This window comes from Equus caballus, chromosome 25 (assembly GCF_041296265.1).
Source record: "Equus caballus isolate H_3958 breed thoroughbred chromosome 25, TB-T2T, whole genome shotgun sequence".
Classification (NCBI taxonomy): domain Eukaryota; kingdom Metazoa; phylum Chordata; class Mammalia; order Perissodactyla; family Equidae; genus Equus; species Equus caballus.
Genome location: NC_091708.1, coordinates 36721430 through 36748999, shown reverse-complemented (window position 1 = coordinate 36748999; position 27570 = coordinate 36721430). Strand labels below are relative to the sequence as shown.

Here is a 27570-nt window from a genome sequence, read left to right as displayed (position 1 = left end):
ACTGTCCGCCTGCCGCCCGCCGTGGCGTGAAGGAGTTCCTGTGTGCCCACGGTCGCCACTACCCTGCCTGGCCCACCGCGGCCTCCCCTCGGACCCCCGGTGCCCACTGTCCACCCTCATCCAGCGTGCAGCTCGCCTTCCGCTCTGTAAGTGCGGGCCTGGGCCCAGGCCTCTAATGGCCAACCTCCCTCCTCAGTGCCTCCCTGCGGCCTGGGCCGGCCACTGCCTGCTCTGCTGAGCGACTGGTGCCCGCTACACTGGGCAGGGAGGGGGCCAAGGATCTCCCCAGACCCACCCTCCCACCGTGCTACCCCCCTCCTCTCCCCTGGGTGGCTGATGGGAGGAGCTAGGCCCATGGGGAGAGGCCCTATGGAGGTCTGTGGGTGTCCTGCTGTCTATGGGTGGCCGGGTGCTCACAGGGCTGTGTTGGCCCAAGCCTAGTGGTCTGTGAGTGTGTCCCTGGTCCCGGGCCTGTCTTCAGGTCTCTGGGTCTCCCTGCCTGTATGTCTGTGCTGTCTCTGTGGATTCGTGTGTCTGTCTCCAACGTCCATCTGTCAGTCCACGTTCTGGGGCTGGGCCAGGGTCTGTCTGCTTCCCTAGGGAGGTGGGTGAGGGGCTGAGATTGCCTACACAGTGAGCTGGACCCTGGGGCTGTGAGGGGTGGGAGCAATGGAGCCTGGAGGTCAACCCAAGGGCTCCCAACCTGGGACTGAGGAACCTGGGGGGAAAAGGGGGTGGGGTGGAGGGAGAAGGGAGAACTGGCTCGGAGTCCAGCCCCCACCCCACCTGGCCGCTGCCCAGACTGCGCTTGCACTGCCTAGGTCTTCCTCAGCCGTGGCTACCCTAGAGCAGCGCGCTGGGGACCCCCAGCCCAGCCCTCTCCCTCAGGCCCCCTCTCTCCCCGGGAGGCAGGCATGCCCCTCCAGTTTTCTGTTCTCTGAGGGCCCCTCCCCGATGGCGAGCTGTTCAGAGGCGGTAGCCCCCACCTGCAGCTCGGGCAGATGCTGTTGTTTCTCAGGGGCTGGGCTGGGGGGTCTGCACCCAACTGAGGCGTCAGCTCTCTGTCGTCCCTCCTCACCAAGATGCGTACATGGAACCTCACGGAAACCGCAGAACGAACCCCTTCTAAAGGGCCCGTCTTTTCCATTTTATACACGGAGAAACTGAGGCTCCGAGAAGCGAAGTGACCTGCCCGAACTTGCAGAGCAAGTGGGCCGCAGATTCCGCCCTTCGCTCCGCGGGCTGAGCGAGACGACGGTGGTCTGCGCGGGGTCTCGGGCCCCGGCCCGCAGGACCAAAGCGCCAGCTCCCGCAGAAGCCGGAGGCCTCGGGTCGCGGCCAGCTGAAGCCGAAGCCGGCGGCGGGGCAGGGCTCGAGCTGCAGAGCTGGCCTTTCTGTCGGCCGCGTCGCTGCCCTGCAGGACGGTGGTGTTCGGTGGCGGGAAGATCGCGGCTCTTTGGCCTCGCCGCTCTCAACACTCTCGGACTTCGGTGCCCGACGGGGCGGGGGCACGATGCGAACGGGCCCCTTCCTCTCTCGGGTCTCAATTTGTTCATCTAAAACATGAGTGACCAGGTAGACGTGCCCCAGCCCAGAGTAACTGGCCAGCCCCTCCTGGCCCGGGGACCCCTTTGTCCCCGGGGCTGTCGGGCACTCCCTTCCCCGCCCCCAGCCCAGGTAAGAGCGCAGAAGGGAATGGGGAGGGTTTCTCCTGCTCCCGGGGGCTCTGTTCTCCCCGCGCCCGCGCCCTCGGTAGCTTCGGGTTCTCCCGAGACCTCGGAAAATTCGCAGGATGGCATTCCCCGATTCCCATTTCCAGCTGAGCAAACTGAGGCCTATGGAGGAGAAGGGGTTTGGCCCAGGTGGCCCAGCTGGGTACTGATCGCTTCCGCAGGGCCAGGCAGGTGCTGTGCCCACACCCCGTCGGTTCATCGGCACGACCACCCTTAAGGAAATGCAGTCGTCGTTCCTGCTTCACGGATGAGGAAACTGAGGACCGCAGAGGGGAGGACATTTGCTCAGGCCTCCAGCGAGGAAACGTGGCAGGGCCGGGCGAGAAGCTGCCTTCAAGCCTTGAAACCGGGCCTTGGCCGCAGCCCCCCACTTTCGCCCTTACCCACCTCCACGCTGCAACACGACCCTCGCCACGACGAAGCTGGGTTTGCAAACAGGGCCTCGCCTTCTTGCACCGCAGGCGGGCGGCCCGAGGCTCGCAGGCGCCCGCATCTACCCGGATTCCGGGGCGCCCAGGCTCCGGGGGCCCGGGCTGGGGATGGGGGGCCGACAGGGTCAGGGTGAAGGCGCGAGCCCGGCTGGGTGGCAGGGGAGGGCGCGGCCCGGCCTCCGCCCCCGGATCCCCACGCGCCCATATAGAGGGCCGACCCCTGGCCCCGCGCGGCGGGTTCGCGCAGCGCGCCTCGGCGACGGAGAGGCCCGGGTCCCAGGTGCGCCTCGGCGCGGCCCCGGAGGCGGCGGGGGCGGGGAGGCGGGGTGGGGAGCGCCGAGGCCCGCGCCGCCAGCCCCGCGCCCCCGCCTCCCCGCCCCCGGCCCGAGCGGCCGTCATCGCGGGCGGGCGGCGCTGCGCCCGGGTGCGGCTCATCGCCGGCGGCGGCGCGGCCGGGAGGTGCGGGGCTCCGCGCGGCGGGACGCGGGGCGCTGCTGCTCGCAGGAGCCGCCAGGTGGGCGCCGGGCGGGCCGCGGCCGCCGTCGCGCCCCTTCTCGCTGCCCGGGCCCGGGCTCGGCGCGCTGTCCTCCTCGGGACTTCGACTCTCCGCCCGAGGTCGCTCCCCCGCCTCGGGCTCGGCCTCCCGGAGCCCGCGGGGTCTCCGCCCGAGGTCTCTGCGCCTCGCGCCCGGCGCCCGCCGTCTCCGCGGCGCCCTTGGCAGGCTCTCCGCCCGACGTCTCGGCCGCCGGCCGGCTGCGCCCCTGCTGCCGTCGCGGCCGCGGGCTTTGTCTCTCCCGGCCCCGGGGCCCCGGCGGCCGCGCGCGCTCAGGCTCCGTCCCGGGCGCGTCGTCTTCCTCCCGCGGCTCCAGCCCTGGCCGGGGCCGCTCTGCAGGGCGCGCCTGCGGCACGAGCGCCGGGCCCGCGTTTCCGGGCATCCTCCCTCCCCGACCCCTGGCTGGGCGCCTCCGTCTCTCCAGGTTTTCTCTCGGTGTCTCTGTCTCTCTCTCTCCTCCTTCTCTCCCAGGTTCCTCTTGTCTCTCGGTGTCTCGGTCTGTCTCTCCTCTACCACCGCGTCTCTGGCTCTGCGGCTGTGTCTCCCAGGTTTTCTCTTTGGGCCTCCGTCTCTCGGTGTCTCTCATCTCTCTCTCTTTGTCCCTCTCTGTCTCTGTCTTTCTTGTCTCCCCCAGGTTTCCTCTGACTTGGCATCACTGTGTCTCTGTCAGTCCCGGATTTTCGTTGTCTCCGTCGCCCGGGTCCCCTCTCGTTCAGCAGTGTCGGTCGGTGTCTCTCGCTCTCGTCTCTGCCCCCTCCCTGTCTCTCCCAGACTCTGTCTCTGTCCTCCTCGTCTCTGTCGAATCCCCACAACACCCAGGCCCCATTCCGCCCGGGTTCATCGGCGTCTCCCCCGCGGCCGAACACATCTCGTTTTCTCAGAATCGGGGTTTTGTTCTCAGACGAACGAATGCGGATCAAAGCGCATCGAATCCGAGGGTCCCGGATGGGGGGCGGCGGGGGGCTGCGTAGGAGGGACCCCGGGCGGGGGCGGGGCGCGCTGGGACTGGGTCAGGAAGGCCGGCGCGGGCTGCTCGGGGCGCCCCAACGGGCGGCCTGCCCTGGGCGCTGTGATGGGCCGCGGGCCGGGTCCCTAAGGAGGGCGTGTGGGTGCGCGGCGGGTGCGCAGGACCCGTCCTACCCGGTGACCCCCTCCTCCCTCGGCAGGCGGACGCCGCGGGCATGGACTATTCGTACGACGAGGACCTGGACGAGCTGTGCCCCGTGTGTGGGGACAAGGTGTCCGGCTACCACTACGGGCTGCTCACATGCGAGAGCTGCAAGGTGAGCGGGCGGCGGGGCCGGGCTGGGGAGCGGGCTCGCGGAGCGCCCCGGGGAGCCCTGCGCGGGCGCCGAGAGCGGCCGGGCCCCCCGCGCTGACGCCCCGCTCCCCCAGGGCTTCTTCAAGCGCACGGTGCAGAACAACAAGCACTACACGTGCACCGAGAGCCAGAGCTGCAAGATCGACAAGACGCAGCGCAAGCGCTGTCCCTTCTGCCGCTTCCAGAAGTGCCTGACGGTGGGGATGCGCCTGGAAGGTGCGCGCGCCGCGCCCGGGCCTCGGACCCGCGACCGCTGACGGCGACAGGGCGTGGGGGTGGGAGAAGGGGTGAGGGGAGGGCGCCACTGGCCGTGAAGTTTCTGGGGCCGACGATTGGCCCCTGGCGGGACGTTAGGGCCCTAATCTCTGCGGGGGACGGGTGAGAACTGTTGTCGGTCCGGGAGGGGAGATGCATGCTGGAAGAGCCTGGATTGGGTTAGAAGTATTTGGAAGTGAACCCCAGGAAGATGACCCTGTCCCCAGCCCTTGGCAGAGGTGGACAGCACAGGGCAGCGCCTCTGAGCTCCTCCTTCTGTGAGGTGTTGCACTGACACCTAACCCAGCCAGAGCCACGTCGTTCAATACCTTTACAGAGTGCAAGTCCCAGCGCCACCCCTTACAGTCTGGGTGACATTGGGCAAGTTCGTTAACCTCTCTGAGCGGCAGATTCCAAGTTTGAAAAATGGAGCTAATAGTAGTGCCTTCCTCTTGAGTTAGTGCGAGAGAACTGCATGAAAAGCTCCTAGCACGTGCCTGGCTCAGAGCGAACGCTCCCCAGGTTCCCTGTCATGATCGTTATCATCCGTCCATCTTCGCTGCGCTGCCCTCCCTCGTCCAGCCCACCCCTGTGTGCGTCTCTTGGCCCTTCCGAAAGACTCCCTCAGTTCACTCACTCAGCGGGTGAGATTCCTGCTGGCAGGGTTTCTCAGCCAGGCCCTGAGAGGGCGGGGGAGTGGGGAACAACTGCCCCCGAGGACCCAGGCCCATCCTTGCCTCCCCCTCCCAGCTCTCGGTCCAGAGGGGAGGAGAAGCGGTTGAGCAGGAAAGACTCAAGCTCTCCGGCGTGCACAGTCGTAGGTTTCCACCCCGCCGGCCCCAGCCGGGCTGTGCGCCCAGCAGACAGCTGTTGGCTCCAGGAGAAGGCCCCTCGAGGCTCTGAGAGATGCCCCCTAGAGGAGGGACTCCTGTATTCGAGGGGGAGCCCCTGTCCTGTCCCCAGAGCCCAGACCCCAGCTCCGGGTCCTGAGGGGCCAGGAGAGCAGGTTGGGTGAGCAGCAGAAACCCCTGGTGGGGCAGGAGTGAGTGGAGCCGGGCTGCCCAGGCCCTGCAGGAGGACTGGTGGGGAGCCCTGCCCCCTCTGTCCTGTTCTCTCCCTTCTCCCGGAGCCCAGGGTGGGATCCTATAAGCAGGGGCTGGGGCCACTCTACAGCTGCAGAGACGCACCTGTTGGGTCTGGCTGGTGACACATTCTTGGCCAAGCGGAGGGACATCTGGTCAGCAAGGGAGGTCCCTTCCCCCAGCATAGAGCCCTGGCCAGCCCTAAACTCAGCTTCAGATTTGGAGGCAGTGGGGGGAGCCTCAGTCATTTTGCAACAGGGGTCTGACGGAGTCAGGCAGTCAGTCAAGGAGCAGCTGGACACTGAGGGCCCAGCTGTGAACAAGGCTGACCAGGGCGCACTTCCTGTCACTGTCTCCCTGCCAGGCCCCAGGGTGGGCTCCTGAACCCATTGCTGAGCCCCCAGGAGCTCTCAGCCTGGGTCACGTGGCATGATTTCACTCAGCAGGATGAGAATGGGCAAGAGGCAAGACATCTGGGGCAAGAACATCCCAGGATTCTGTCTGGGATGAATCCAGGAATACTTCCTGGAGGTGGTGACCTCAGGGCTGGATGTTCGACAGGCATGAGAGAAGGAAAGGGTTTGAGGCAGAAGGAATATCAAAGACAGGGTGGAGGACGGAGGAGAAGTGCCCAGCAGAGCAGCAGAGAGATGAGTGAGGTGGAGTGCGAAAAACAAAAGGTCTCGTGAGGGATAACCTGGAAAGTGAACACAGCCTTGAATGCCAGGCTAAGGAGATGGACTTCATCCACAGGCACGGGGAGCCATGAAAGATGCTGAGCCGGGGAGGGACGCAGTGAGATCTGTTGGGGAAAGATCTGTGAGTGGGGCAGCATGGTGGGTAGCTCGGAGGCAGTGAGTCTGACCCTCTGCCTCTGCCCACAGCCGTGCGTGCTGACCGCATGCGGGGTGGCCGGAACAAGTTTGGGCCCATGTACAAGCGGGACCGGGCCCTGAAGCAGCAAAAGAAGGCACAGATTCGAGCCAATGGCTTCAAGCTGGAGACAGGCCCCCCAATGGGGGTACCCCCTCCGCCCCCTCCCCCACCGGACTACATGCTGCCCCCTGGCCTGCATGTGCCTGAGCCCAAGGGCCTGGCCTCTGGTCCACCTGCTGGGCCACTGGGCGACTTTGGGGCCCCAGCCCTGCCCATGGCCGTGCCCAGCACCAACGGGCCGCTGGCTGGCTACCTCTATCCTGCCTTCCCTGGCCGTGCCATCAAGTCTGAGTACCCGGAGCCCTACGCCAGCCCTCCGCAGCCTGGGCCACCCTATGGCTACCCAGAGCCCTTCTCCGGGGGGCCTGGCGTGCCCGAGCTCATCCTGCAGCTGTTGCAGCTGGAGCCGGACGAGGACCAGGTTCGGGCGCGCATCATCGGCTGCCTGCAGGAACCAGCCAAAGGCCGCCCCGACCAGCCTGCGTCCTTCAACCTCCTGTGCAGGATGGCCGACCAGACCTTCATCTCCATCGTGGACTGGGCACGCAGGTGCATGGTCTTCAAGGAGTTGGAGGTGAGTCCCTCCTCCCACCTGGCTGGCCGCTGCGTGGGGGCTGTCCTCTCAGCGGCCCAAGCCTCAGTCTCAGTCGCTCCTTGGATGCAGCCATCCTGCCCACTGGCTTCCGGCAGCATCTGGGGACAGGGAGGCCACACTGGAGACACTGAGGAATGTTTCTGGTCTGTCACAGCCTTCCTGGCCCCTCTCCTGCCTCCTTGCCCACCCCCCGCCTTCTGTCTCTTGAGTCTCTCTCTCTCACAGCCTCTGCCTCTGTCTTTCTGTTGTCTCTCTCCCCGGTGTGCTGTCTCTCTGCCTCTCTGTGTTTCTCCAGCCCCTTCTGGCTCTGTCTGTTTCTCTCCCAGGCTGGGTCTTAGTAGGCATTTCTCTCTCTGAGACCCTGGGCTCCCCGAGAGGACCAGTGGAGTCCTGGGGAGAGTCTCCGGCTGCCCCAGCCCAGTGTCAGGAAGAGGGTGCAATCATCCTGTCCTCCCATCTGGAGAAGCCACCATTCCCAGGCAGCCGCACATGTCACAGGTGGGGTCTTAGCGTCTCAGAGTTTGGGATGCTTGTGGGCCTTCTCCTTCGCAGCTAAGGTGAAAGATCTTACTGTCCCCACATCTCTCATGCATGACAGTCGGAGCCACGTGTGAGGGTGTGTGTCTGTGTGCAGGGGGGCCAGGTGGGAGGGTAGCTGGCAGATTGCAGGGCCTGCCATCCATCTTCCAGGTGGGGCAGGCTTCCTCTACTGCAAGGCCTTCCATCCCCCTGGGTTGAAGTACCTGAAGCTAAAGTAAGCAGGCAAGCAGCGGGAGAGACTGGGGCCAGACAGATCAGAACTTCCCAGTCATCCACCTAGTGGTGTGAAGGGCCCAATGCCTGGGAGCCGCCCCTTTGGTGCCCTGGCTCCCTGTGATCAGGGTGTTCTGCCAACCTCAGGCCCCCCAAGCCTAGTCCAGGCCCATCTTCCCTGGTCCGGGCACAGCCGCTCTTCAGTCCAGACCTCTCTATGTTTCCCTTTCCCGGGCTGGCCCCCTGGCTGTTCTGGGGCTGGGTGTAAACAGCGGGGCCTCTTGCCCTCCCTGCCGGGGCCGCTGCAGCCTTGAGCAGCATTGTCAGTGCTGACGCCACTCAGGCCTGGGCTTCCTCCAGGGGCACGTGGCCGGATGGGCAGGGGGCACTGCCTGCCCAGGCTGGGCACGGGGGATAAGGTGAGGGTGGGCCCTCTGAGCCCTTGAGACACCATGGGGCTGGGGGCCTGGGCTACTCTGGGAGTCAGGAATTGGCGGTGATGGCTCCTGCTGCTTCTGTGGAGGACCTGTCGTGGCCGAGGCCCGGGGATGTGCCATGTGTCTGTCATGGGGGGGACTTCTTCCTCTGCCCCCTCTCTGGGCCGACCTCATGGATGGGACAAGAGACAGGGCCTTGAACAATCCCATCTGCCTTCCCCTCATGGCTGGAGGCCCTGGTGGGGGACGTGGAGCCCGGGACCCTTGGGTTGGTTGCCAGCTTCCCCTCCAGATTTCCCATGAGCTCCTAGTGCAGGGGGAGGAGGAGCAGCGCGTTCCTGGCTTTCCAGAACCCGGGAGGGATCCAGGGGCAGGGCACTTCCTCCGGCCGCCTTCCTGGTCTCTCGGGGTTTTTCACGCAGGATGGGAAGGGCTTTTGTCCCAGGTTTGCTGAGTGTTTTTTCCTGCTTCTGGCTTCTCTGTGGTCCAAACCTTCCTGCTTCCCCTTCCCAGAGTCTCTGAATTGAGCCCGGGAATATGAACCAGGTCGCTACCCTCTGTAAGGGAGGCTTGCAGATAAGTACCAGCCTAATCCTTAGAAAGTCTCTCATCAGCCATGTAGAACTTCTTTCCCACTGTTGAGCCCTGGGCTGGTGTCTGGCGCAAAGCTGGAGGTGGGGAGGCAGAAAAGTGGGAGGGGTGCTGAGTGACCCTGTTCTCCCCTTTGGCTAACCGTTGATCCCCTCACCTTCAGGCAGGACACATCTTAGCAGACAGCAGAGGGGGCTCCCCAGCTCTGAGAGTGGGGCAGCTCTTGGGCTGGGCACTGGGGACACTGAAATGAATTGGACCCCGGAGGCTGCCAGGCCAGAGGAGGAGACATACATTCACATGGATAATGCCAGCACAGGGTGCCCAGGGCTCTGAGAGCAATGGAAAGCAGCCGAGGGAGCCCAGCAGGAGGGCAGATGGCTCTGTGTAAGGAAGTCAGGGAAGGTTTCTTTGATCTGCACCTTTCCAGAAAGCAGCCTGAGGTTAAGGGCATTCCAGGAAGTGGGAACAGCATAGGCAGAGGTCCAGAAGTGTGGAAAGGCATCATGTGTCAGGGAGTTCCAGGCGGTCCTATGAGGCAGGGCTAGAGAGGTTGGCAGGGTCAGAGGCAGAGCTTGGACCAGGAGTGCATCCTCTGGCAGTGGGTGATGGACAACCTTCCAGGGCAGGCTGGGACCCCACATCCTGCGGCAGGGAGGGCTCCCACCACAGAGCCTGAGCTCTCCCCAGAGGCCACTCTGTCCTCTAGGATGCTGATGATGTCTTGCTGACTAGGGGAAGGCCTGGGGTCTTTGCTGAACTGTCAGAGATGCTGGGAATCCAGATGTCGGGGCTCTGGATGCCCTCTTGGGGTGCTCCTCCTCCATCCCCTTTCCCAGCGTGGATGTCCCTCTGTCTCTATGTTTCCATCTCACACAATCATGGTGTGTTCAATCTGACAGTGGCACAGCAGTTAACAACAAAGACCAGAATCAGAGAGGCTTGTGTTCAAGTTCCCGCTCTGCCACTTACCAGGGGTGTGACTTTGGGCAAGTGACTTTACTCCTCTGGGGCTCAGTTTCCTCATCTATAAAATGAGGGGAGTTGAAATAATATTCACCTCATCGGCTTGCTGGAAGGGTTTAGTGAGCCAGGCCAGGTAAAGAATCTAGGACAGGGTGCCGAGTACAGGAAGCGTTCAGTGAGTGGGAACGCAGCTGCCTTCCTTGCTGTCCCCCTGTAATGCCCTACAATTTAATCCATGCTTGCAGGTAGTTTACAGGCCCGCCCGGAGAGTAAGAAAGGGCACATTGTATCCATGCTCCTCTGAGCAGCCAGACTTGTGGGAGCAGATGGGGCCCACCTTGCCCTGGCCTTCTAAGGCAATTTTGTACCTGCAAGATGGCAGAGACCCACCTGTACTTGCTGCTCACTGGGGGCAGTGCGTAGGTCCAGAGAGTCAGGCTTTCTGGATGGTTCCCATGAACGACAGGCCGGGAGGACCCAAGATAGGAATCAGGGAGTTGGAGGCGAGGGCCAAGTCTGCCTAATGACCCATCTTGACATGAGTTCACCCTTGACGTCCGGCTCCGGGGCCCCTGACTGGCAACACATTTAACTGCTCAGATATATGGTTTCATTGGAGGGGCAGTAACTCTGTCAGTCCTGGGCTGACAAATGACGGCCCGCTGACCACTTGGCTGAGAGAGCACTGTGGCCAGCCCATGGCACGTCAGCCACTGGAGAATTACAGAGCCCGCTGGCCTTCGGCCGCCAGCCTCATCAGACCCCGGGGACGCCGGAGGGGGGCCCGCTGGGAAGGAGACAAGCTCAGCACCCATAAATACCCTGTCTCTGAGGCAGGCTGCGAAGTGTCAAGGCTCAGGGAAGATTTGTGGCAGACCGGCAGGAGGGGTGGGCAGCTGGTGGGCCAAGCAGACAGGCCAGGCTGACAAGGGACCCCAGGGCCGGGACTGCAAATGTCCTTGTTCCCAGGGCGGCAGGGCGGCCTGAGGGTAGAGGAGGAACCTTTTGCTTAAAGAGAAACCTCCGGAAGGTGAAAACCAACTCTCTTTGGTTAAGAGAGCCTCTTAGCCACCTGCTTTCCTGTGGAGATGGGCTGGCGGCTAGGGCCTTCTGGTTTTCTTTTAAATAAAAGGGAAGTGTGTGTGTGTGTGTGTGTGTGTGTGCGTGCACGTGTGTTCATCTGTGTGAGGAGTGTTTTGGAGTTTGGTGTCTTTATGTGTCCATCTGTCCATCTAGGGGAGGAGCGAGGAAGTGCCTGGCAGGCAAGATCGCTTGGCTGGGGTAGGTCCGGGGCAGCATTCCCAGGAGATGGGTCCACAGAGCCCTTCACGACTGACGCCGCTGTGCTCACACGTTTCCTCTAAGCAAATGAGGGAGGATTTGTTTTTCCTATTTATCAGGACAGGAACCTAGGGCTGAGGAGCATGCGTGGCTGAGTTGGGGATCCGAGGGCACAGGGCACCAAAGCTTAGCCACCATATTGCTTCTCTGCCCTGCCGCCCCCGTCAGCCCCGTGGGCAGGGCTGCCCTCCCTCCCGGCTCGGGTCTGGGTACAGAGTCTGCTCCCAGGGCTTGGCCAGCCCGGTCACTGTGACCCCTGCTGCTTTCCGCCCCAAGCCCAGCCTGCTTTTCTCCCAATTCTGCCCTTATCTCTCTCTCTTCCACCTCCCCACCCCCTGCTCCTTCAACCGGGGCACAAGGGTGTCTGCTCCCGAGGGCTCCGATGAGTGGGGGGCAGAGCTCAGCCCCGCACATCCCCCTCCCCCTCTGCCTCCATCTGGGTCGCCCAAGGTGGGCCACTGTGGCCGCCTGAGCAGGCGCCTCCTACCCGGGCCTCAGGAGTTTCCAGGGCCCCCCAGAAGCACAGCCCAGTGGGGGCAACTGAGCAGAGCCCAGATCCCTGAGGGTACCTGAGGTGAGCCTCTTATCTGTGATGGGCTGCTTCCTCATCCACAGGGCAGGGGTGAGGGGTGCCGGGCGTGCTGGGAACGGGCCTGGCCTGGGTACTCCCTGAGCCCCGCCCCTCTCCTTGGAAACTGGTGGGGAGGCCTCGTGCCAGCGGCTCTCTGGGCACTGGGCACTTCCTGAGGAGAGATAAGGAGAGATGACTTTATGACTCGCCCCCGCCCCGTTCTCAACCTCTCGGGGCCCCTCCAAACCAGGGCTAGCTGTGGCGGAGCCTGCCATCCCCCGGCTGGGTTTCCGATTCTGACCATCATGGGGCTCCAGGGAGAACTTTCTGCCAGGAGGAGAGAGGGAGGGGTGGGTTCTTGACGTGGGGATGAGGTGGGGGGGGGGATGGGAGGCTGGTGCCTCAGAGCAGCACAGAGACAGACCCTCCCTCCTGCTCTCAGCCCTGTGTGCCGGGGAAGCAGCGGGCAGGCGAGGCCCAGAGGAAACCTGACCATGTGTCCAGCCACTCCCTTTGCTCTGTGTCCACTTTTTCTCTCCCTCTGTCTGCCTGAGGACAGGCCCCAGGGCCGCCCCTGGGAGAGGAGGGGGCTTCTACTCCCCAGAAGAGAGAACTCCTCGTTAAGCCTGGGCCAGGTCCCCTCGGTCTGAGGTCTTCCCCTACTCCTCTGGCCCCAGCTGTGGGTGGTTCCTCTGTGCTCTCTGTGCATGTCTGGGGAGCACACACGTGTTCATCGACCACTTACTGACCCCTCCTCTGGGGACGCAGAGTGGAGCTGGACACCAGTCCTGCCTTCCCAGACCCACAGGTATGGGGAAGACAGAGACAGGAATTGGGGCCTTTAAATGTTGCAAGAGCCATGTCCTGAGGATGGTGACGGCACCATGGAAGGAGGAGAAATCCAGGGGGGCTTCAGGGGGGAGCTAATGAGCCTGCCGTGAACTCCTGGGTCGGCAGGGAGTTCCATACCTGGTGGTTAAGAGCACAGATCTGGAGCCAGACAGAGTGGTGTGACCTTGGGCAAGTTCCCTGACCTCTCTGGGCTCAGTGGCCTCTCTCGTTGGATTGGGGGTCACAATCGCAGCAACCTCGTAGGTTGTGGGGCTGCCGTGCAGCGACCGTTAGCTCTCCTGGGTTGCATCGCTGCAGGGTCTGGCCCAGGAAGGTGCCGGGAAGGGCCCATGGGGTGGATGGCAGCTGGCCAAGGATCCGCAGATGCTGAGGGCGACCCGAGTGTGTACCGTGTCCTCCTGAGACGAGCGGCCACGCCCAGTGCAGTTCTGAACACCCGGGGGAGCTCAGTATGTGTCACTGTGGGGAGCTGAGGACTGAGAATGCCAGAGGCATGGCGCTGCCTCTCTGGGATCCCAGGAGCGTCCCTTACCCTCTCTGGGTTGCAGATTCTTCATCTGAAAAATAGAGGTTTAGGCCAGGGGATCCCGAGGGCCCTTCTGGCTCTGGCATCCCATGGTCCAGAGTCCCGCTGGCCAATGTCATGAGTGTCCACTCTTCGAATGTAGCGACGCCCCAGAGTGGAAGGACACTGTGCACAGGGGTGGTCCTGGCCCGCGCCCAGAGTGCTGCAATCACAGGCTGGGTACCTGAGGTGCCCCCTGGTGTTGTTCCGTTCCTGCTCCAGGTGTCAGCCCGCTGCCATCCCCGGGCTGGCTGCAGACCAGGCGGGCCCTCCCTTCTTCTCCTGAGCCTGAAAGCTCTGCAGGAGGCCCTGGGGAGCCCTCCCTTCCCTCTTCATGGCTCAGTTTTGAGCGATTGAGGCTGCTAGAGATGTGACCACAGACAAATGGGCACAAGGTTAAATTAACAACAAATTGAAATTCATAATAATCTCTCACATTTGAAGGAGTCGTTCACAGACCACTTCCATGGACGTTATTCGCTAACATTTATTGATGTCTTAGACATTGGTACGTGCCAGGGCACCTTCCAATACTTTGCCCATTCTCCAGATGAGAAAACTAAGGCCCAGAAGGTCATCGAACTGGCTTAAGGTCATACAACCTGTGAAAGCGGAGCTGGGGCTTGGAGCCAGGCGCATCCGAGTCCTGAGCATCTCTCTCAGACCCTCTTAGCATTTTGTGAGGCCCCTGCCACACTCGGATAAAGTAGACACGGGTGGACTGGGCACAGAGAGGTTACGCAGGTCACCCAGGTCACAGACCCAGCTGAGCCTCTGAGCTGAGAGTTGGGAGGAGGAGGGGAGAGAGGGAGGTCCCCAGCGGGACCCGGCCAGAACCCAGACCCCCGCGTGCCTCTTCCCTGCAGGTGGCCGACCAGATGACCCTGCTGCAGAACTGCTGGAGCGAGCTGCTGGTGTTCGACCATATCTACCGCCAGGTCCAGCACGGCAAGGAGGGCAGCATCCTGCTGGTCACCGGGCAGGAGGTGACCAGACCCCACTGTGCCTCACTCCCCCCTGCCCCCCCGCCCCATGCACCTCCAGAATCCTGGGCCCAGAAGAGGTCCCAGGCCTCTCCAGGGCTGGCCCTGAGCACCCTGAATACCAGCCCTTTCCTCAAGTTCATGGGCTACCCACGGGCCCGACCTCCCTCTGCCCAGCCCTGCCCCGGCCTTGAGAGGAGCCAGCCCCTGGGAGCGATCCTCAGGCGAAGCAGCCCAGCGATGGGGGGCGGGGATCAGAGGCTTGTGGAAGAGGTGACAGTGTACTGGGTCCTGAGAGTATAAACAGGGATTGGTCAGGTAATGAAGGGGGGCGGGGGTAGGTCCCACCCCACCACAGGCAGAGGGCATAGAAAGGCTCAGAGAGGGAAGTTCAGAGCTGCCAAGCGCCCAGGGCCTCTGGTGCGCTGGTACATGGGTTTGGGGGGCCGGGGGCCCTGTGGGGTGTGGGATGAGGTGGCTGAAGGGACTGCTAGGGGCTGGGTTGGACCAGGGCTTGCCGGCCCTAAATCCTGAATGAATGAATGAATGAATGGGCAAAGTGGTCTGGGCCCCAAAGAGCTCAGAGTGAGAATTTGGGGCCCCCTTAGAACAGGGAATTAGGGGCACGAGGATGGGAGCCCGGGGCATAGACACTCCTGAAATGGAGCAGGGAGCAAGGGGAGAGTCAAGCGGGGAAGGATCCGGCCGGGTTGTATTTGAGGAAGCACGTGGAGGGGGCGCGATGGGAGGTGAGGAGGAAGTGGAACAGCCACCCACTGCTCCGAATGCTGGGGGTGAGAGGGGGCAATTCAAGGAGGAGGAGCCCTTGTGGTGAGAGGGAGGTGAGTAGGGGAAATGGAGGGAGGGAGGGAGAAGGCAGGTTGGGGTCCCCCGTCTAGGCTGCGGGGGAAGGGAGCATCACTGGGGGGGATCCAGGAGGACAAGCAGGCTTGACAGGAGCTGTGGGTGGGGCTTGGAGACGGAGGCCCTGCTCCCCACCCGCTACCGTCACCGCTAGCCCTCTGTCCCCATCCTCTGTTCTCACCCTGGCTGCCTCAGGCCGTCCATGTCCATGCCAGGGAATGCTCGTCTCTACGGGGTGACTTTGAGGCCACCTGAGAGTGCGGATGGGGAGCGGCTGAGGGATGGGTGTGTTTGTGTTGGTCCTTGTCAATGTGCAGGTCAGTCTCTGAGGCCATGGGAATGTCCAGTGCGCACACGCGCGCGTGTGTGTGTGTGTTTGCCATATTTTATTGTGCAAAGATCTCCACACACATCAATGTCGGGTGGTCGAGATCTGCCCACGTCAATGTGAACCCACACGGGCGTGTGTCAGTCTGTGTTCCCCTGTGACATGACCATGTTAGCATGCGTCTGTGTGTCTTCACTTCATGAACTGGAAGGATGACCCAGTGAGTGTGTCCATGTGTGTGTGTGAGTGTGAGCTGAGGTGTGACCGCATCCCCAGTCCGAGCGTCCAATGACCTGGCAGTCATGTGGCAGGATCCACGTGTCTCTGGACACCTCTGCCCCAAGCCCAGCACTATGTGGTGCTCGCTGCACACACCACACAAGACACAAAAGCCGTTCGTGCCATGGGGCGGGCGGCGGCTCTTGTGTGGGAGGTGCCCCCCGGCCTTCCCTCTGCACCCGCGGCCTGGTCTTGGCTCTGCTGCCGCGGGGCCCTCAGCCTGGGGCAGACGGTGAGGACAGCTAGGAAGGCTGGGCCCTGCCGTCGGGGCTGGGAGGGTCCCTGGGGCCCGAGGAGATGCTGCCCCCACCTGGCTCAGCTCCGAGGCTGGGCACACCTGACCCCCAGCCTCCCCCGAATCCCTGATCAGAGCCTCCTGCCCCACACCTGCCGCCCCTGAGCCCTGTCCTCTGGCCGCCAGGTGGAGCTGACCACGGTGGCGGCCCAGGCCGGCTCACTGCTGCATGGGCTGGTGCTGCGGGCCCAGGAGCTGGTGCTGCAGATGCACGCGCTGCAGCTGGACCGCCAGGAGTTTGTCTGCCTCAAGTTCCTCATCCTCTTCAGCCTCGGTGAGTGGGCTGCGTGCGGCCTGGCCGGGCCGGCGGGGGCAGGGGCGGCCTGGCCTCGAGACCCCAGGATGGGGCTAGGCGCTGGGGCTGAGGGAACCTGGCCCAGGACCTGGCTCTTAAAATGGGGATTGCTTCCTCTGTAGGCCTCAGTTTCTCTGTTTGGAAGCAGAGAGGGCCAAGCTAACATCTAAGACTTGCCCTGTATGGGCCAAGGACCTCTTCTGAGAATTCGGTAAATTCCTGGCCCATGCCACCTCCAGAAGATGCCTGGGTGGCTTCGGGAGCTTCTGTTCCCTGGCTCCTGGCCGGGGGTCCCTGTTTTCCCTAATTCCCTGCTCTAGAGGAGTCCGCATTCTGACTCTGAGCCCTTTGGGGCCCAGACCCCTTGCACATTCATTCATTCACTCTACAAACATTTGGTGAGCATCTGGACTGTGCAAGGCACTGGGGACACAGAGTGGACAAAATCGACCTGAAGTCCTTGTCTTCTTGGAGCCGACCTTCTCTGGGGGAGAGAGCCAACAAGCGTGATATGATTAGTAAATATATAAATTAGTGAACTGAGTAGTACAATGTATAGCCTGGGCGATCACAATAAAGACTAAGGAGGAGAAGAAAGCAGGGAGGAGGCAGAGGTGAGCCCAACCACTGGCTCGCCCCACTGCCCAGGCGTCTGGCATCTCCTTCCCATCACCCTTCTGACCCTGGTCCAGCCTGTGCTGCTCAGTTTCCATCCTCCCTCTGGGCTCACATCAGGCCTGCCTCCTTTTGTCCTCCTTCACCCTGCAAGCCATCTCCAGTGCCCTCTCTGTGCCCAGAGATACTGTGAACATAGAGGTTTTCCTCAGGTGGCTCCCAGTCCGGGAGAGGCCTCCAGCCAGTGCCATCAGGGCTGGGACAGAGAGATGGGGAGCCCAGGGTGAGGAACAAGGGCTCTGCCTAGAAAGCTTCCTGGAAGAGGAACATCTGAGCAGGGTTTTGGAGGATGAATAGGAGTTTGCTAGGTGGCTAAATCTTTTAGCAGAGGTGTAGATGGGATGGAAGGTTGGAACAGAGTGGCATGAATGCCTCATCACCTGGGGAGGGGGCAGGATTGAGACATCGTCTTTGTGGCAGATGGCATTATAGCCACAGTCTGGCAAGGGTATGTCTGCCCAAGAGTGGGGGGAGTTGGAGAAGAGGAGAAGAAGCGAGCCAGGAGGGGAGTGACTAGTGAAGTGGTGACTGTGGGAAGCCCAGTGCTCAGGCCATGGCTGTGTGACTAGGTACTGCGGGCTGGGCGCCTGGCTATGCCACAACAGGCTGGTGCCGGAGGGCATATCTGCAAAGCTGCTGGCCTCCTCTGGTCACCGGGAGGGCTCTGCAGGGGTGGGGAGGGGACAGTTAGGGTGGGAGCTGGGGCAGAATCTTAGGCAGGCAGTTAGGAGCCGTGGCCTGAAGTTCTCAGAGGAGGCTCGGCCCAGGCCAGGCTGGCTCCAGCGGGAGGAGCCCCCTCCTTCCTCGGCCTCCAGGGGTACCCTCCTCTCCACCTCGTCTCTGAGCTGCCGGGCTCCGGGAACTGGCTCAGGCCAGAGCACAGACGTGTGTGGCTGGGGGTGTGGGGACTCCAGGAGTCACGTGCATGCGTGTGCCTTTGTGTCAGTGTCTTGGTTTTCCCCCGCATGCACACTATGAACTTTTCCAGGCTTGTGGTTTTTGATGTCACGTTGTGTGAAGAATCAGTGTCACTAGGGAGCAACTGGGGGGTTTGCAGACGTGAGGCATTTGGAGGGATGGCTGGTGCTTGGGGGCACATAGGATTGGAGGGTGGGATCTGTGGCCGTCTGGGTGGTGTGTGAGGTAACAGTTCTTGACCTGACCTCCATCAAGAGGCTGCCAGGGAGGTCCTGGAGAGAGTTGGGTGGAGGGTGGGCTGCCAGCCACCGGCCTCCTTGGCCAGGGCTCCCTCTGTCCTTGGGCGCCCCCTGCAGAACAGGGACCAGGTCTTGGTTTTCCAGACCCCCGGGGCCTGACGAGCATGCCCTGCAACCCCGGGCCCCTCTTCCCACCAAAGCCCGGGTGCTGGGGCCTGCCAGGCCCAGCACAGCTCTGGCCTCCACTAGGGATAAAGCCAGGACTCCTCCTTCTACGGGGCGTAAGGAGGAAGCAAAGCTGAGCCCAGCTCTCTGCGCCCGGGCCTGGGTGGGGGCCGTGCCAGGCCCTCCTTCATGCCAGAGGCAGGAGGCTGGGGCCTGAGAGAGTGGGACTGTCTTCAGTGCTTGGCTGGAACAGGCTAGAGGGGTGGGATGGAGAGTGCGCGTGTGTACGTGCGTGCACGGGTGTGTGTGCACGTGAGAGGCGGGGGGAGCAGTGATGAGGCCTGGGACTAGAGACAGACCACCTGGACTCTAAATCCGGACTCACTCCCCGGCTATGCCCTTGAGCAAGTCACTTCCCTCTCCAAGCCTCTATTTCCCCCATCTGTAAAATGACCGTCACGATACTCCTTAAGTTGCTATGAAGATTTAATGAGAGAATTCCCCAAGGTGCTCAGCGCATGGCCTGGCCCCTTGGAATGTGCGGCATCATTGTTTTCATCATAACCATCGTTAAGTTAATGAGCAAATGAACAAGTGAATGAATGAAATGAATGAATGAGTGAGTCTCCGTGTTTATCGCACACTGTGTGACTCAGTGCCTTGCTTCTGGAGACAGGGACATGTGTCTGGCTGAGGTCGGTAGGGGAGCACCCAGCCCAGCAGGCCAGAAACTCTAGTGAGGCTGAGGCTGACGGGGAGGAGAAGAGCTGCGACCTGGGCCTGCCTGAGCTCATGGGAGCTCAGCAAGAGCAACAGCAAGAGAGGAGGCCGGGTGAGCCACAGAGGCTGTTGGCCGACAGGTTCCAGGTTAGGAGAGGAGCCTGAGCCATTCAGTGTGACCAGGGTTGGGCCAAAGCGGAGAAACCAATTACACCTAGGCTGTCACCGAAGGCTTCTTGGAAGAGGGGCCTGTGAGCTGGGCCTTGCAGTATGAGTAGGAGTATTCTGGGTGAAACAAAGCAAGCAGCAGCAAGGACATTCCAGCCTAAAGGACCAGCTTGTGCAAAGGTATGGGGAATCTGGAGGTTTGGTGCGGCTGTGGGGCAGGGAGAGGTGGAGAGCAGGCTGGTGAGGTGGGCAGGGGCTGAGCCGTGCAAGGCCTTGAATGCCGGGCCAAGTGCCTTCAACCTTGCCTTGGGAAGGATTTTCTGCAGGAATAACAGGGTCAAATTTTCATTTTAGCCAGATCCTTCCACCTGCAGTGTGGGAAAAGGAGGGCAGGCGGCAGCCCAGAGTCCTGCAGGAGACTAGGGCTGGGCTGAAGTGGGCAAATTTGGGCAAGAGGAGGGGAAGGAGGCTCCACCCATGATCCCACCCTGACCACCAGAGCTGGGGCCCCTAGGGAGCTGCGGCCCAGAGAGGGGCGGCCACTGGCCCGTTGACCTCCAGCTGGCACGCTGGGCGGCACCCTCGGGGCAGCACCTCCTGGGGATGGGCAGCCTGAACTCGGGTGATGATTGTCCCTGCACCCCGCCCCACCCCGCCGCCCCTAGCCCACTCTGCACCCCCTTCTCCCCAGCCTCCGCAGAAGGGTGCCATTTGGCGTCTAAATAGCCGCTCGGGCAGGCATGGAGGCAGGTAAGGAGGCTTAATTAAAATTAGTGCCTCTCTCTGGCAATCACGGTGTTTATGAAGATGGGCCCGGCGGGCATTGTTCCGCAGAGGACTTAATCGAAGCTTAATGGATTGACCTAACATTCGATTTCCCGGCTTCCATTGAGGCGGCGGCTCCAGCATTCCCTTAAGCGTTTGCAATTTACCCACAGCTCCGCGCCAACAAAAGGCGGCCTGAATAGCAGCCCCACTCGAGGGGCCATTGTGCGCGGGGGCGCCTGCCTGAGTCACCGCTATTGGGACAACATTCTTTATGCCTCGCTGGAATGAAAGGATTATTCAAATATTCAATTAAACCGTGAAAAGGGGGCTTTTCTGAGAACCCGGGGGCCCCCAGCTCCGCAGAGCCAGCGGGCTGCTCTCGGAGGTGGGGGCCCCCCTCCCGGCCCCCTCCCACCTCCCGCCTCCAGGATTGCCGGGAGCCAGCAGGCTGGGGGACGCGGGCAGGTTTTTCTCCAGGGTGCCCGTCTCCACCCCGTGGTGGCTCACAGATTAGGTCCAGCTCTTGGGCGCCCTGGGAGGCGGAGATGAATTTGTCCCCATTTTGCAGATGACAGGAAATTGCAGCTCAGACAGGGGAAGGGGCTTGCCCAAGGTCAACCAGCTGGTGGTGGAGCTGGGATTTGACCCCTGGACACGTTTAGGGGGCATCTCCAGGTTTGTGTGACCCCTGCCCCTGTGTCTAATGGAGGAAGGGCATGGTGTTCTGTGCCATGCTGGCTCTGTCGCGTCCACGATCCTGCAGAATCTTTGTGACGTTGTGAGGCTGGGAGAGGGGTGGGACTTGAACACGGTCTCCTCCAAAGTGAGGAGGGAACTGGGTCTGGAGTCCCGAGTGGCCTCTTTGGGGAAACCGAGACCCCCCGGGGTGGGGGCCCTTGGACAGGACTCCTGGATTGGATGACACATAAAGCTATCAGGTCCAACCTCCCAGGAACCCATGTCCAAGCCTGGCCACACCTGTTTGTCCATAGGGCTCCGGGGCCAGAGAGACCTGGGTTTGAATCCAGACTCTGGCACCTCTTGTGTGTCCCACGCACGTCCCCCGTCCCTGTGCCCTTCCTGCCTGCCTGGGTGTCTGTGGGATTAACTGAGCCGGGTCAAGGTGCCTGGCGGGTGCCCGGGAAACTGGGTGGACGTAGTCTGTAGTCACTGGGGCTCAGTTACTGACTGTGCCTCCCTCCCCGAGCCCTGGAGCCCACTCATGGGGACAGGGGGGGTCTCCAGCCTGCAGAGAGCTGTGGGACCATGGATCTGCTAAGAGGGGGGCAGCCCCTGAAACTGAATGCTGTCCTTGCTCTGTCCCTACCCCCCGCACTCTGCCCTGCACGGTGCTGCTGAGAACAGTAAATCCTAGTAAAGCCAAGGCTCCGGTCCTCCCCCCGCCCCACTCCTGCCTCTAATGCAGCATCCTAGCCAGTCCTCCCCCTACCCCCAGCTGTTTCCTCGGGGCCCCTTTACTGCTGTGTGGCCTTGAGCTCGTCCCTACCCTTCTCTGGACTCCCAGCCTCTTATTGTGAATTGTCAGAAGACAATGTCAGGAAAATTGCCCAGCCCTGGGGTTGATGGGCGGTGAAGGTAGATGGGACAGGATTGGGATGGAAAGAAGTTGGGAAAGGGATGGGACCAGTAGGCACCTCTTGCCCCCAGGAGGCTAGTTAGGTGGGAAGACTTGCCATGACCTTTGAATGTGTCTGGATTGGGCTAGGCTAGGGAGCAGAGCTGCTATGTACAGTTGGGCAGGTTGTTTACTGCACAATGGCACCTAGGCAGGAGATAAGTAGAGGCTGAAATCCAGCCTGCATGCCCCTCACCAAACTGTCTCTCTGCGGAAAAAGGAGGAACTTCTTTCTAATTGGCACAAAGGTGTCTTATGGGCTAATGGTGATCCTGGGGAGGCGAGGAAGAAAATGGCCCTGGCTCATTTACTGAAGGGAGGTGAGGGGGCGAGGGGTGGGGGTGGAGGATCGGGGCCAGATCCCGCCATACGCCACTGGCCCAGCTCGGGTTTCCCTAAATCCAACTTTGGACAACACAGGCCTCGGCGGGTGCGCTGGGGGCGGCTGGGGATCAGGGTTGCCAGGAGCATGAAGCCCTCTGGCGCTGTGCGTGTTTAGAGGGATTACAAGGGCCCAGAGTGCACATGCTGGCTCCCGACTCCCCCGCAGCCGCAGGGCTGGGGGCCGGGGGCGGAGTGGAAGTGGATGGAGGACCATTTTCTGAGCCTGTGGGCACCACATCCCAGGCAAGGCTGGGCTAGGATCTGGGGCTGGGCGACCGATTCTGTGGGCTCCTGTGGACCCTCAGCTTCTAGATGAGATGCTGCCCAGGGGCTGAAAGAGGCCTGCAGGCGGAGATGAGGACTGACGTGACAAGAAACTGACCCTTGGGGGCCAGGCACTGGGCAGGCCCCAGCCCCCAAGCTCTCGCCCCAGCAAGGTGGACACGGCCCCTTTCACAAAGGAAGAAGGTCTTTCGGGTCAAGACGGGGCAGGGACTCCCCCACAAGGCCGCTGCTCTTAAACGGTGGTGCTGGCACTGGAACCCCCATTCATCTCCAGACACCTTATTTTTTGTTCCTCCTCTGGACCGTGGTGCAAGGGATGCATTTATCACACTCCTCCATCCTTGGCGCGAATGATCGCTGGTCCACACAGAGCCACCGCCCTCCTCCGCCTCCCGCAGGCAGCCCCTCCTTCGTGTTGACCTCGGGTCTTCCTGTTTGTCCCTGGGCTTCCATATCGTGCGTGATGAGTGTACGAGCGTTTTCAATTTATGTAGGTGGCTTTGCCTGATAGAGCTCATTCTGGAGTTTTGTTGTTTTTCCACTCAGCCCCGTGGTTTGAAAGACCCGTCTGTTTGCTCTGTGTAATGTCTGCTCCATTACTTCTGTCTACTGCACAGGACTCCCTGGGGCACGGCCACCACCTCTCCCCGGGGTACATCCAGGCCCTCTCTCCATCACCACAGACACTGCTGCACTGAACATCCGTGTCCCGCCATGGCCCCAAGAGAAAATCTCCTAGGGGTACTGGAGTCTCTTGATTGGTCAGAGGGCAGACCAAAGGACAGCCTGTCACCTTCTGGAATGGGGCCACCCGTCACACGCCTTGCAGTCATGAGAGGGGACCCTTCCACTCACAGTGCACCCTCTGGTCATGGTGCTGAGGGGACAGTGTTGGTTGTGGTGGGGTTGTGATGCTGATGGTGACCACCATGGGGATGATGGTGACAGGATGGTTTTGACCATGGAAATGGGGATGGTGTTGACCATGCCATGGGGACAGTTGGGAGTACTAATGGTGACAACTAACATATTTGGCCTTGTTACGTGCCAGATGCTGTTCTAGCACTTTCTACATATTGACTCCTTGTGAAGTAGGGACTATTGTCACCCCCATTTTACAGATGAGGAAATTGAGAGGTTAAATAACATGCCCAGGGAGGTTGGTGATGATAGAGGCGTTCATTGTGATCACCATTGTGATGACAACGGAGGTGATGGTGACAGGTGATGGCAGTTGGGTGGCTGATGGTGGCAGTGGTCGTGTTTGTGGTAACCACAGAGATGTGGTCTTCAACTGTGGTGATGGTGACAATGGTGGTGGCAGGAATGATTGAGGTTTGGTTGATGACGGCAGCAGGGGCCACGTTTGGGGAACACACAGGGATGCTGTGATGGGTGACGGATGATGGCGGCAGTGTTCATCAGCCATGGTGAAGACAAGGGTGATGGTGACATGGTGGTGACGGGGAGGCTGTGGTTGTGTTGATGGTGGCGGTGCGCATGTCTTTGCCGATCACAGGGATGCTGGTGTTGGTGATGCCAGTGACTGTGGATGATGTGACGGGCTGGTGGTGGTGACGCAGCTCCTCCCTTTGCAGATGTGAAGTTCTTGAATAACCACAGCCTGGTGAAGGATGCTCAGGAGAAGGCCAATACCGCCCTGCTCGATTACACCCTGTGCCACTACCCGCACTGCGGGGACAAGTTCCAGCAGCTGCTGCTGTGCCTGGTGGAGGTGCGGGCACTGAGCATGCAGGCCAAGGAATACCTGTACCACAAGCACCTGGGCAACGAGATGCCCCGCAACAACCTGCTCATCGAGATGCTGCAAGCCAAGCAGACTTGAGCCTGGGCTGGGTGGGGTCGGGCCGGGGCCGGGGGAGGGCTCACAGCCACCCCTGCTGCCCTCCAGATGGTTGATTCTATCGTGCCCACCCAGGAGCCCCACCCTGTAGGCCCCTGCCCCTGAGCTCTCTGAAGCCCTGTGTTTGGGAAGGTGGGTGAAGGTGGGCAGGGCCTGGCTGAGGTGGGGTGGTCCCTATTAGCCACTGGCACTAGCCTGCCACTCAGAGTGCCCCAAGGAGGCAGCTGCTACCCACTCCCTCCCCCTGCCCCTACTCCCAGCTGTCTGTCCTGGAGTCTGGAGCACAGGTCCAGGGGGCAGGTTGGGGATTCCCTCGTGGGCCTCCATGTCCCTTGGGTCAGAGGTCATCTCTTCCCCCTCTCCTGGAAACAGAGGCAGAGAGAGGTTGAGCGGGTCAGCTGGGAGAGAAGAGAGGGTCCCCAGCCCTCCGTCACAGCGCCCAGGAGGGAAGCCCTCTGTTTTGTAAACTAGGAATAAACTGAGTTTGCAAAACTGGGCAGGGGCTGTTGGCCCTAGAGGACACGGGCAGACTGGTTAGGACGAAAGGACGTCTCGCCTCGCCCTTCTACCCCACCTGGCTTCTGCAGGGGAGAACTCTGACAAGCACCTGAAAAGAATTCTGCTACAATCAATCACCTTTCTATCCCTCTCCCGCCAGAGGAGACCTTTGGCACAATCAGCATCCTAGCCCCATCCCCAGTGGGCCAGCCCAGGCTGGTGTTTATCTGCAAGGCTGTAGCCAGGAGGTTGTTTTTTGTTTTTTGTTTTTAATTTGTTTTTAATCTAGAGACTCCTTGAGAGGCGTGTGTGGCAGGGGCAGGGGCCAGATTTGAGGACTGAGGCTGAGATTGGGGATTAGCACCAAGTACCGCCCATGGTTTCTCCCCTCATACCGGGTTCCCCACGGGTGGTGCTGGCTCGTTATTTCTGAGCCCCTACCCCAATCCAGAGAAGAGCTATTGCTTGTCCCCCCACCCCACTAGACGGACAGCAGGATGCCCTGTGGGGGATCCCAGTCTCTGTGGGTGGGAATATGGGTGACCTTGGGGAGCGTATGTGGGTCTCCAGAACAGGGACATTCCCTCATCGGCCCTGTCCCATTGGGTCCCTTGCTGCAAACCTTGAAGCTGGGCCTCAATTCCCTGGCCTCCTGTCCTATGTCCTGAAAGACGCTCTCCAGGGCCAGGCCCTAAGGAGAGGGCTTGGCTGTCCTCTGTCCCCAGGCTGGGCATCCACCGTCTGTCCTGCTTTCATGTTGTAGTTTGCGCTGAGCCTGCCCAGTGGAGGTGACTGTGCGTCCCTGTTCCCCCACCTTCCACTGCCCTGTCTCTGTCCCCGCCCCTGCCCTCTGAAACGTGTGCCCCCACCAAGGCTGGAGACCCTCAGCCCCAAAATGAGAAGTGCCCTTAAGAAACTCCCCAGCCCCACAGCCCTGGAATAAATTTTGCAATTAGTTTCCAGCTACCTTTGCCTATTTACGTTCTGGGGCCAAAGCAGAACCTCCTAGGTGGGTTTGGGTGGTCTAGGGTGGGGCAATGCTCCCAGTGGGATGGAGGGGACACTCAGACAACCTTCGCTTCAAAACTCTGGGGAGGCAGAATCGGGTGTGGGGGGCAGAGATGGAAGATGTCTTTGGGCCCCACCTCATGCCTGGGCCCCTGCCATACTCAGGACGCTGGTCCAGGGCCTCAGTCTTGGCTCCACCCTGGCCGTGCCGGCTCCGCCCCCATCTTGGGCAGAAGGGAGCACTCATTTGATGAAGACCTACTGTGCACCATCCCCCATCTCACTGTCCCCATGGTAGCCCGTGAGGCAGGGGTTATAATTGAGAAGAAGGGAGCACTTAAGTGGCCCTCAGTCAGTGACCTGGGGGAGTAGATTCAAACCTGCGTCCACCGGGCTTCAGAGCGTTGGCCTTCACTCTCTGTCCATCCCTGGCCACCCGTGGGCCCCGGGCAGGCCCCTCTCACTGACTCTCTTACCCCCTCCCCCACAGCACGGCCGACCCCTGAGGAGTGCTTCCTCTGCTCCAGGTGCCTGCCAGGGCTTTGCCTGCCTCGTCTGTCCTGTTCTCCCATCTGCTCTTTGAAGCCACTTTGGCAGGTGGCAGCCACAGATTAGAGAGAAAACTGAGTGCAGAGGGGTGAAGTGGGCTGTCCAAGGTCACAGAGCTGAGAAGGGGCGGGGCCATCGCGCAAACCTCCATCGCCCTCACCCACCTCGCCTGACCTGACTGGTTTGCCCCCAGCGCCACTCCTGGTCCACCCGCTGCCTCTGTGCGAATTAGAAAAAGGCGCCCCTCTAGGGCGAGGCAGCCCTAGGCACACGGTGTGGCAGTGGCTTTTATGCAAAGAAAAAAGCATCCTGTTCCTTCTTGGCACTTCGAGAAGTGCAGCACATGCCCTGGTTCCTGCCTCTGGGGAATGCCCAGTCTTGGAGGAGACAGTCTTTAATGAGTTCATAATCCGATGCAATACATCATGTACCTGAGCCAGATGAGGAGGTGATTGATTCTGCTCCTGGCAGGGACACGAAGTCATAGAAGGGTATCATCCAAACTGGATTTTAAAGGTTACCCAGGAATTCACGAGCTGGACATAAGTTGGAGGCAGTCGAGGCAGAGGGAGCAGAGTGAGCAAAGGGATGGAGAGCTGTCAGCCAGTGGTGTTTGGGGACTTAGGAGATATTATTTTGGCTGGAGCGTAAAGAGTGTGTGTGTGTGGGTTGGAAGGGTATGAGCAGGGGGAAGGGAGACTGGAAAGGGCTCCTTGGTCCCCACCCCAGTGCCCCTCCCCTACCAGCCCATATGATAAGTTGGGGGGGGGGTGCATGAGCCCTCTGTAGGTGAGGGCGAGTCAGAGGACACTGCAAAGGCAGGCAGGAGGGGCCACCAAGGACCCCGCCCAGTTTGTGCCCCCTTCTTGCTGCCCTTTCAGGCTCCAGCCCCTCCACCCCGCCCCACAGCAGCAGGCTCCAGCCCCTTGTTCTGTGGACCGTGGGCCGTGGGCAGTGGCGTCCACCCTGCCGCTCCTCCCTAGGGTACTGCTGTGTCTTCCCAGAGCGGGTGGGGACCCTGCTGCCTCCCCACGGAGGCCTGCTATCTACTCTGTCTGCCTGGGGCCTTCAAGGCCTTAAACATGACCTCCTCTGGGCTGCGGGCTCTGCGCTCCCACAGTCCCCTGCTCGTCCCTCTCTGGCGACAGCTGAAGCATCCCTGGTGCCTGCCGTGTGCTGGGCACTGGGACTGACACACGGGACTGCGCTCCCTGCTCACGTCACCTGCGCAGGAGGCCTGCTGTCTCCCCCATTCTGCAGACAATGGACTGGGGTTCGAAAGGCTCCACAGTGAAACATCCTAACCCTGGGCCTTGAGTGGAAGGTCAGCCACCTGAGAGATTTTTGTCCCAGACTCAACCCAGGTGGGGCCCGGGGCGGAAGCGGCTTCCGAGGTCGCAGAGGGAGTAGGGGCAGCTTGTACCTGCTGGGTCTCAGGCTGCTTCTCACTCGGCCCTGCCCCACCGCCGCCTACCCACCATGGTACCCCAGGCAGGCTGCCCTGATGCTTCGCAGCTGGGCCACGCTGTCCTCGTCCCAGCAGCATTCGAGCAGGGCTGAGGGCAGCAGGATGGTATTAGCAGGCTCTGCATCCCAAGTCCCAGCACCTGGGCCCCTCCTTCACCTGGCCTCTGCCTTGGGGCCCACCCTGGTGCCAGACCCTACAC

The 27570-nt window shown here is 61.5% G+C and overlaps 1 protein-coding gene across 4 annotated transcripts; it reads left to right on the top strand.

Annotated features, from left to right (window-relative positions):
• NR5A1 (nuclear receptor subfamily 5 group A member 1) lies at window positions 1-25312 on the top strand. 4 transcript variants are annotated; one of them, NM_001081851.1, is given in 7 exon segments: window positions 1-146; window positions 3884-4000; window positions 4113-4254; window positions 6260-6885; window positions 13849-13968; window positions 15858-16005; window positions 23583-24344. In NM_001081851.1, coding segments are annotated over 6 exon segments (1386 nt in total). In that variant the 5' UTR covers window positions 1-146; window positions 3884-3898; the 3' UTR covers window positions 23831-24344.
• The last annotated feature ends 2258 nt before the right edge of the window (window positions 25313-27570 follow it).